Source organism: Hypanus sabinus, chromosome 10, assembly GCF_030144855.1.
Source record: "Hypanus sabinus isolate sHypSab1 chromosome 10, sHypSab1.hap1, whole genome shotgun sequence".
Lineage (NCBI taxonomy): Eukaryota > Metazoa > Chordata > Chondrichthyes > Myliobatiformes > Dasyatidae > Hypanus > Hypanus sabinus.
In genome coordinates, this window is record NC_082715.1 from 126,040,688 (window position 1) to 126,051,547 (window position 10,860).

The 10,860-nt window shown below is 43.1% G+C and overlaps 1 protein-coding gene across 1 annotated transcript in view; it reads right to left on the reverse strand.

Moving 5' to 3' along the window:
- The window catches only part of tpcn3 (two pore segment channel 3), a 66,092-nt gene extending 55,655 nt beyond the window's left edge, over positions 1-10,437 (reverse strand). Inside the window, exons 1-3 of the mRNA XM_059982899.1 lie at positions 9,809-10,437; positions 6,375-6,457; positions 3,125-3,239 (exon numbers count right to left, since the gene is read on the reverse strand). Coding sequence (XP_059838882.1) covers positions 3,125-3,239; positions 6,375-6,457; positions 9,809-9,886 — 276 coding nt within the window. The 5' untranslated portion in view covers positions 9,887-10,437. The remainder of the gene's footprint in view (positions 1-3,124; positions 3,240-6,374; positions 6,458-9,808) is intronic.
- Positions 10,438-10,860: the final 423 nt, after the last annotated feature.

The window sequence follows — 10,860 nt, forward strand, 5'->3', positions numbered from 1 at the left end:
TATTAAATTATGAATGAGATGTGACTATTGCAGGGAGGTGCACCTTAAGGGTGTGTGCTCAACCCACTAGTATACTCCCTCTACAGTCAAATCTGTGTGGATAGGCATAGCTCAAATGCCATCTATCAAGTTGCTGATGACACAACTGTTGTTGGCAGAACCTCAAATGGCAACAAGGTGGTATACAGGAGTGAGATCGGTCAGTGGGTTGAGTAGTCTAGCAACAACCTTGCACTCAACATCAGTAAGACAAAGGAATTGATGGTTGGACTTCAGGAAGGCGGGATCAGGAGAACACACAGTTCTCGTGAAGGGTTCAGCTGTGGATAGGCTGTGTAGTTTCGAGTTTCTGGTCAATATTTCTAAAGAATTATCCTGGGCCTAACAAACCTTTGCAGTTATGAAGAGGGCCCCGCCAGAGACTATGTTTCATTGGGAGCGTGATAGACTCGATACGTCAAAGACTCTTCAAAATTTCTACAGATGCATCATGGACAGCATTCAATTTGGTTGCACCACCATCTGATATAGAGGGGCCAGTACACAGGATCAGAAGCAGCTGCTGAGGGTTGTAAACTCAGTCAGCTCCATCATGACCACTAGCCTCTCCACCGTCAAGGACATCTTTAACAAGCAATGCCTCAAGAAGGCAGAGTCCATCATGAAGGGCACTCACCAGGACATTCTCTGATGGCACACACTGAAAATTTTAGTAACAGCTTCTTTTTCTCCACCATCAGATTTCTGAACAATGAACTCTACCTCACTATTTTACTCTTTCTATTTATTTGTTGAGATACAGCACCGAACAGGCCCTTTGAGCCACGCTGCCCAGCAATCCCCCAATTTAATCCAAGCCCGATCACAGGACAATTTACAATGGCCAATTAACCTTCCTACTGGTAGGTCTTTGGACTGTGGGAGGAAACCGGAGCACCCAGAGGACACAGTCACAGGGAGAAGGTACAAACTCCTTACGGGCAGCAGCAGGGACTGAACCCGGGTCACCTGTACTAACCATGACTCTTCTGTTCACTACTTACTTACTGCCAAACAACAAATTTCACAAAATGTATCTATGATAACCAGCCTGATTCTGGCAAAGTCACATTCATGGCCACCTCATTTCCATATAGTCATCGAGTCATGTAGCGTGGCGAGACTGGTCCATACCATCAAGGTGCCCACCTAAGCTAGTCTTGCTTGTTTGCTTCCCCTTTAACCTTTCCTATCCAATTGCTCATCCGAATGTCTTCCTACAGCGATTCATTCTGCAGTAGCCTGGGGCCAAGATTAAGCCGGCTAAAGATACCAATTCAGAGATGGAAATCTGCCAAAGACAAATCCCACAGGGATCAGTTCTGGGACCCCCCCCCCCCCCCTCCTCTTTGTGATTTTTATAAGTAACCTGGATGAGGAAGTGGAAGGGTGGGTTAGTAAGTTTGCTGATGACATAAAAGTTGGGGGTGTTGTGGATAGTGTGGAGGGTTGCCAGAGGTACAACGGGACATCGACAAGGTGCAGAACTGGGCTGAGATGGAGTTCAAACCAGATAAATGTGAAGTGGTTCATTTTGGTAGGTCAAATTTGAAGACAGAATATAATATTAATGGTAAGACTCCTGGCAGTGTGGAGGATTGGCGAAATCTTGGGGGTTTGTATCCATCGGACACTCAAAGCTGCTGCGCAGGTTGTTAAGAAAGCGTATGGTGTGTTGGCATTCATCAATCATGGGATTGAGTTCAAGATCCATGCAGCTATACGAGACCTTAGTAAGACCCCACTTGCTATACTGTGTTCAATTCTGGTCACCTCATTACAGGAAGGATGTGACTGCTACAGAGAGGGTGCAGTGGAGATTTACAAGGATTGGAGAGCATGCCCTATCAGATATAGAATGAGTGAACTTGGCCTTTTCTCCTTGGAGTGACGAAGTTGACCTGATAAAGGTGTATAAGATAATGAGAGGCATTGATCGTGTGGGAAGTCAGAGGTAAGTTTTTGACACTGAGAGTGGTGGGTGCGTGGAATGCACTGCCAGTGATGATAGTAGAGACAGATACAATAGGGTTTTTTAAGAGACTCTTAGATAGGTACATGGAGCTTAAAAATAGAGGGCTATGCAGTAGGGAAATCCTAGGCAGTTTCTAGAGTAGGTTACATAGTCAGCGCAACATTGTGGACCGAAGAGCCTGTAACGTGCTGTAGATTTCTGAGTTCTAATGAGTGGATTGTTTAAGATAAATGTCTGGTAGTTATATGGTCCACCATTAGCAATACCTATTTCAGTTAACATTAGCTAACATTTATAACCATTACAGCACAGAAACAGGCCATCTTGGCCCTTTTAGTCTGTGCCACACTTGCTCTCACCTAGTCCCACTGGCCTGCACTCAGCCCATAACCCTCCATTCCTTTCCTGTCCATATACCTATCCAATTTAGATAAGATTAGCATTATTTGTCACACACACTTTGAAACATGCAGTGAAATGTGCCACGTATGTCAATGACCAACACAATCCAAGGAATGCTCTGGGGGGGGGGGTGTGCAGCTCACAGGCGTCACCATGTATTTGACATCAACGTAGCACACATCCACAATTTACTAAGGCTAACCAATATGTCTTTGGACTGTGGGAGGAAACCAGAGCACCAGGAGGAATTCCACGTGGTCACAGAGAGAACATAAAAGCACTTTGCAGACAGCAGTGGGAATTGAATGCTGATCTCCCAATTGCTAGTGTTGTAAAGCATTATGCTAACCACTATACTACCATGCCACCCTTTTAGTCTTTTAGGCTGAAAAGTGGATGTGATACAAACTGAAAAGAGTGGCTGTTTGAGATTATTCAATTCAGTGCCCAGTACCAACATTTCGCACGATATCAGCTCAGAAAGCTAGTCCTGCCCTTTGAGCTGACATTAGTCTTTATGGGAAGTGCAGGGGACCTGATCTTTAGAACAGGCCTTTAATGTATTCACTCAGTAATGTAACCAAAATACTGCCGTAGCCTGCAGCAAGGCAACTTCTCCATTGTTGGATCAACACGAGAATTGTATGTGGTTCTGAAATTCCTAAAAGATCAATTTTCTTTCACACACAGACGAGAGAAGGAACTTACCCAAAGTGGCAGTAAATAGACGGCAGGGTCCTCAAACAGGCCAAGGAAAAGGTCCGCAAGAATAAAAAAGTAGGTGACACCTCGTGTAGACCAATGATTATACAATTTGTAGAATCTATGGGGAAGATAAAGGTTCCTAAAGTTAGTAATTTTTACATTGTGAAAGGAATGAATCATGTGGCGCCCGCTGTCTCAGCGTTTTGATCTCCTGTGATGCTTCATTTGGCAACGTCGGCAAGGGATCGGGTCACCCACAGGGCCGCGCCCCGAAGGCGTACGTCTCCCAAGCCACTCCTGGAGTTCCGAAGGGTGGGAACCCGCCGCCCATATCAACAAGATCAAGGAGCTGGTTATCGACTTCAGGAGGAGGAAGGCAGAGGTCCATGAGCCAGTCGCCATCAGGGGATCAGAGGTGGAGAGAGGCAGTAACTTTAAATTCCTTGGTGCTAACATTTCAAGGACCCATCTTGGATCCAACACCTTACAACCATCACAAAGAAGACACGGCAGCACCTCTACTTTCTTAGAAGTATGCGCAGATTCAGCATGTCATTTAAAAGCTTGACAAACGTCTACAGATACACAGTGGGGGGCATCCTGACTTGTTGCACCACCACCTGGTATGGAAACACTAATGTCCTTGAATGGAAAAGGCTACAAAAAGTAGTGGATGCAGCCCAGTGCCTTACAGGAAAAGCCCTCCTTACCACTGAGCACTTCTACATGGGAGTGCTGCCACAAGAAAGCAGTATCGATCATCAAAGACACTCACCATCTAGGTCATACTCTCTTTTAACTGCTCCTGTTGGGAAGGAGCACAGGTCCCACAGCACTCCTGCAGGTTCAGGAACAGTTAATACCCTTCCACCGTCAGGCTCCTGAACTAGCATGGATTATTTCACTCACCTCAATACTCAACTGATTCCACAATCTCCTGACTTATTTTCAAGGACTCTACAACTCATGCTCTCAATATTATTTATTTATTGTTATTTGTTTATTTTGTATTTGCACAGTTTGTCTTCCTTTGCACAATGTTTTTTTTTGACTGCCCTTGTGCGTAGTTTTTCACTGATTCGATTGTGTTTCTTTGCATCTACTGAGAGTGCCTAAAAGGAAATAAATCTCAGGGCAGTATATGGTGGCATATACATACTTCGATAATACATTGAACTTTGTATAGGAAAGATCATGGTTCAAACAGTGTTTAAGGGCTCATATAATAGACAATAGACAATGTGCAGGAGTAGGTCATTCAGCCCCTCGAGCCAGCACTGCCATTCACTTTGATCATGGCTGATCATCCACAATCAGTACCCATTCTTGCCTTCTCTCCATATCCCTTGACTACACTATATTTAAGAGCTCTATCCAACTCTTCCTTGAAAGCATCCAGAGAATTGGCCTCCACTACCTTCTGAGGCAGAGCATTCCACAGATCCACAACTCTCTGGGTGAAAAAGTTTTTCCTCAACTCCATTCTAAATGGCCTACCCCTGATTCTTAAACTGTGGCCTCTGGTTCTGGACTCCTCCAACATCGGGAACATGTTTCCTGCCTCTAGCGTGTCCAATCCCTTAATAATTTTACATGTTTCAATCAGATCCCCTCTCATCCTTCTAAACTCCAGTGTATACAAGTCCAGTTGCTCCAATCTTACAACATATGACAGTCCAGCCATCCCGGGAATTAACCTAGTGAACCTACGCTGCACTCCCTCAATAGCAAGAATGTCCTTCCTCAAAATTGGAGACCAAAACTGCACACAATACTCCAGGTGTGGTCTCACCAGGGCCCTGTACAACTGCAGAAGGACCTCTTTGCTCCTATACTCAACTCCCCTTGTTATTAAGGCCAACATGCCATTAGCTTTCTTCACTGCCTGCTGTACCTGCATGCTTACTCTCAGTGATTGATGACACCTAGATCTCGTTGTACTTCCCCTTTTCCTAACTTGACTCCATTTAGATAGTAATCTGCCTTCCTGTTCTTGCCACCAAAGTGGATAACCTCACACTTATCCACATTAAACTGCATCTACCATGCATCTGCCTACTCACCCAACCTGTCCAAGTCACCCTGCAGAGCGTGGTAGAAAATAGACAATCATTTGGGAAGGAGGTAATAAGCAAATGGAACCTGGAAGGGTAGGAGAGGGAGAGACAGTCACCGGAAGATGATAGGTGGAGTCATATGGGAAGGGGAAATAGGCATATTCAATAAGACAGGATAGTGGAGCAGAAGGAGGAACAAAAGGAAAAGGAAACCAGGTGGAGAGGTGAATAATAAACATGAAGAAATAGATAGATGGATACTTTATTGATCCCAAAGTAAATTACAGTGTCACAGTTACATTACAAGTGCACAGAAAGAATAAAAAATAAGTTACCACGAACAGTCTAACAGGAGGAGGGTCTTCACTTCCCGGGCTACTACTGGTTGACTCATTATAGAATCTAATGGCCGAGGGTAAGAATGACCTTGTACTGCACTCTTTGAAGCAGCACAGTTGTCTTTATCTGTTACTAAAAGTGCTCCTCTGTTCAGCCGAGGTGGCATGCAGAGAGTAAGACATATTGTTGAGAATTGCCAGGATTTTCCGTGGGGTCCTTTGTTCTACCACAGCCTCCAGTGTGTCCAGTTTGACTCCTATAACAGAGCCAGTCTTTCTAACTGGTTTGTTGAGCTGAGTTAGTGCCATTGCCCCAGCACACCACCGCACAGAAGATTCTACAGGAAATCCAACAGACACAAAATGCTGGAGAAACTCAGCAGGTTAGGCAGCATCCATGGAAACAAATAAACAGTTGTTCACAAGATCACAAGACAAAGGAGCAGAAGTAGGCCATTCAGCCCATCGAGTCTGGCTGAGACACTTCTTCAGGACTGTGATGTGAATATATGTGGGAGGAGTGCAGCAGGATCTGGGTTCATCGTCAGCATTATGTGCCATGTCATATAACACGAGATGGGTGGGGTGGGGTGGGGTGGGGTGGACTATTTAATCTGTTTCTACCAACCTCAAGCATCTCAGATCCTGACAATGCTTTCTATGAAACTTCCTCATTTTATTTGTTCCCTTTTCCACTGCATTCATGGATTAAATTTTATGTGATAGACGTTCACGTGGCCTAGCTAAACTGAGAAACTCATATCTTTATCTGTAACTCTTAACTCTACAAAAAACAAGAAGAACAAAAGCCCTGAGACCCATTTACACTGACAAGAGAATGGATTATTAAACACTTACCGGATTGCTTTTGGTGACGTTTCAAACTGGATGTTTCTGTTATACTGAGCATCAGAAACATAAGCCGCAGCAAGCTGAAGTTGCTGTTAATTTGTAACAGAAACGAGATTTAGAAAGGAAAATGTGTCATTCGTTATATAATTTACCAAGAAACTTATGCTTTTTTTAAAAAAAATTTGATTTCATAGATTACAGAGGTGACTACAGTTCAGGGCAAGTTCACTATAAAGCTATAGGGATGTCTGGAGATAGTGTAAGATGCTTTATAAATGCAAGACTTCCAAGCCTAATTTCTGATTAAGAGCCTTGAAATTTATAAATCAATATTTCTCTACCCCTTCAAGGGGCAGCCTTTCATCAATCATGGCATGAAACTGTACATTAAACTCCAAACTAAGCATCCTTCAAAAACTGCTGACAACTTATGATGGGAAGGAAGCAAATCTGACAAGCCATGTTTTCAATACCCACCCTGTAATTCTCCACTCTTGTCGGAAGGGGCTTGCCTGACAGCACAGTTGCAAAGAGACCTGCCTTTTTACAGTACTTTAGAAGTTTTGATAAATCAGTTTATTATTGTCACATGTATTGAGTTACAGTGAAAATCTTCTGCTTTGCATAACCACTACTGCGTTTGCTGGTAATAGCATTTCAACCAGTAAAAAAAAACACTCGAACTTGGATCAAAGGTTCTTGGTAGTTTTGAAACTATGGCAAAGCAGTAAATTCATTTTCAGGCTTACCTTTGCTCAGCAAGTTAAATAATGGTTGCAAGGCCAAAAACCAATGTTTTGTACCAATTATTGCAAAGCTCAGTGAAACTATTAAATCACCTGCTGTTCAAAAGTTTCAGACAAATAGACGACTTTGAATGATGAAGTGGAAAATAAGTGAATTTTTTTGCTCACACTGGCAATCTCGCAGATTAACCTAGTTGGGGAAAACATTCGACTCAATTGCTATGGCCCTAAGGATCTATAAATTTGGCATTCTACTGTGAGGTCCAGGACTTTGTTAGACCACAAGTTCAATTTAACTACTGTTGTGTGTGGAGCTACCTGAAGCACAGAGTAATTGGTTTATTATTGCCCAATATACCAAAGTAGATTGAAAAGTTTTGGCTGCATGACATCCAGCCAGATCATTCCACAATAACAGAATGTAGAACATAGTGTTACAGTTACCAGAGAGAGTGCAGTGCAGGTAGACAAATGAAGTTCAAGGTCCATGACAAATTGACCAGGAAGTTCATAATTATCATATGAGAGTCTCATAGCAGTGAGATAGAAAATAACCTTGAACATAGTGCATATGTTCTCAAATATTTAGTACCTCTGCCTGATGGAAGGGGGGAAGGAGAGAGAATGACCAGTGAAGGAGAAATTATATTGGCTGTTTTCCCAAGGTAGTGAGGGGCCGTATAGACAGACTCAATTGAGAGGACACCAATTTTTGAGATACAATGGGCTGTGTTCACTGTCTTCTGCAATTTCTAGCAAGCTTTGGCGCCAGCAGCTGCAACATGAAACAGAACTCCTCATAACTTTAAACTCAACTTCAGCACCATTGAAACATACAGGGTTGTGAACTCCACCATGCTTCCTTAAGTCAATGCCCAGCTGATACACGATGACTACTCTTAACTGACCCAACCCCAGAGCAAGGGGTGAGGTGGCAAAATCTATCCTATTCCTGATATGCCAGTTCTGATCGCCCACCTTATGGACAAGATATCCAAGCAAAACCAATGGAATTCAGAAACTAAAGTATGCAAGTATTTGTTGATTGAATAAAAAACTGGACTTGATTCTAAGAAAACTGATATTTAAAAGGTCAAAGAAGAAAAAAAATAAAAGAAACAAAAAGATTAAAAAAACAAAAAAAGGTCAGGTAGCTCTCCATAAGGGCAATTTTGTGACAACATTAAATTGATTCAGCTTTTTCTCCTGACACAAAAAGATATCAACGGGATTTTTAAAAATGGGTTGTGAGACGAAGAAAAAGAATGCAGAAAAACTTGAACGTGCAAAGATAACCTAAACTAGGCTTTACGTTAACTGGAGATATTCAAACCCATTGACGCTTTCCAAATTAAACATCTTTGTGTGCTAATAATCAGAGCAATACACACAGATACAAGCCCTTTCTCCTAAGTCTATGTTGATCACGTTGTCCACCTAGCTAGTCCCAACTTCCTGGGATATCAATGGGTCAAAACAGTGTTCTTTTGAGAAGACAACCAAGACCAGACACAAAAATTAAGTATTTCTCTCAGTTGCACAACAGATAACATTAAGGTAGTATTGGGTGGCATGGTAGAATAGTGTTTAACACAACACTTTACAGTGCCAGCGACTTAAGTTTAATTCACGCCACTGCCTGCAAGGGGTTTGTACGTTCTTCCCGTGACCGTGTGGGCCTCTTCGGGATGTTCAGGCTTCCTCCCACAATCCAAAGACCTACCGGTCAGTAGGTTAATTGGTCATTGTGAATTGTCCCATGATTAGGCTAGTGTTAAATTGGGGATTGCTGGGTTTGCAAGTCTCGAAGGGCCTATTCTATGCTGTATCTCATTAAATATATAAATAAACAGACTGAAAGGGTGGGGTGTGAATATTTTATCATGGCATTATTTCAAGGATTTTTTTAAAAAAAATAACTAATCACCTGTTCGCATCAAAACAAACTTTTCTATCTGGAAGCTAAAGAGAAATTTGTTTACAAGTTGTGTTTAAGTTAAAGGGAACTTTAAAAAAAACATGGTGGATTTTACAAGGAACTGAAGCAATAATATTCACCAGCGAGCCTTTAATTCTAACTTTCGGGCCATTCCAAATTTGGTTGGTCCATTAATACTGTCTGTACTTTGACTACACAGTGCATAACAATACAGTTGGGATGATAGTGTAAGGTAATACAGGATATGAGCTCCCATCACAAAGAAACTCAAACGTCAGTTGATAAATTGGGAATAGACCTACCGGCTGATTGTCCAGCATCCTGCGGTTGGAGGGCAGACAGTAGACCCCCAGCAGAGTGAAGAGGATGGGGGGAAACGGAAGGCAACGAGTGGACGCCCCAGATCAAAGCGGGTGGGGATAGAGGGCTGAGGGTGCGCTTGCCAGAAAACAAGGGTGATGGTTGAAGAAAAGAAGTGGTTGGGTGTGAAGGGAGAGGCAGAAATAGCGTGCTCTCACATCTAAATTCATCCTGGGCGAATTACATTAGGGCTATGCCCCTAATTTAGAGGGGAAAAATCCGCCCGTGTTGTGATTGACATGAAAATATGGATTATATCTGAAAGACATTTCGTTCAAATCGTGTACTACTTTACACAGTAACGAACTGCAAACGGGGCCATGAAGAGAGAACCACTTGTTTCACTCGTTACAACCACCGTCGAATTAGCGCCGTTAATGAGAGCGAGCGCTCACCTCGTCGTCCACAAAAGGCTGCGACTTCCCGCTCCTTTCCTCCCCGCGTTTCTCCGGTATGTGGTCCGGGAGCGACATGGTGCGTTCCCCTTCACTCTCCAGCTCGGGAGCGGGGCGAGATCCAACTCACCAGCACAGGCGGGTCGGCCGAAGGGAAAAACTGCCGCCGGAGGGGCTTACTTTTTGCTGACTCGGCTTCTGTCTCTGAAAACAAACAAAAAAAAAGATTTTCCTTTCCTCGTGATCGCACTTTACATTCAGGAACATTGTATAACAACCTTTTGAAAGTATTTTATATATTTGTCAGCTAAAATGCGAGGTAAGCTAGTAATTTTTTAAAAAAAAAATCATGTGATAGACTAAAGGGGCAAAAAAAAGGCGGAAACACTGCAGCGGATCCTTAATTTCCTCTCTTTCGCCCTCGTCAAGTTGGAGAAGAGCTTGGAAAAGCCTCGTTGGTGCTTATCAAATTTTACTTCCGTTAGTTATTAATGAACGTGCAAGTAAATATGTTGCTGGTCGCAAACTTTTTTTCCTCACAAGGGATATCGTTTCTTCTTCAAGATGTGGGGCTGAGACCCGGCGGTAATAGTTTGTTAGGTAATGATTTATTGACGATCGGTCACCGGTGACCGACCTTTCTTTTCCAACTGGCTTTTATCCGTCCGGAATTGAGGCATCTAAATACACGCCTTGTTCATGCACGGACTTCTCGCTGTCCAGATCTCCAGATTTATGCTCAAATGCCTTAGGAGTGTTTTTTTTTTACATACTTCACTGTTTTTTTTACATCGAGCTTAAGGATTGTTAACATCTGGGTCGACAGCAAGCCCTACTTCCCCCCCATTCTCATCGCCATCGGAGTTAGAAACTAGGAAGGGTGGATTTCGAACCTCTCAGAGAGCCCCCGCAAAGTACATCGGGTTTGGTTCTTAAACGGATTTCGAAGGCGCTCAGTTTCTTTTATGCCATCATAAAATTTCAACGAAGTTTTGCTTTGCCGAAGTGTAACTTGCTGATGTCCCTGACTGCTTTGCTCCTATGATTAGCGT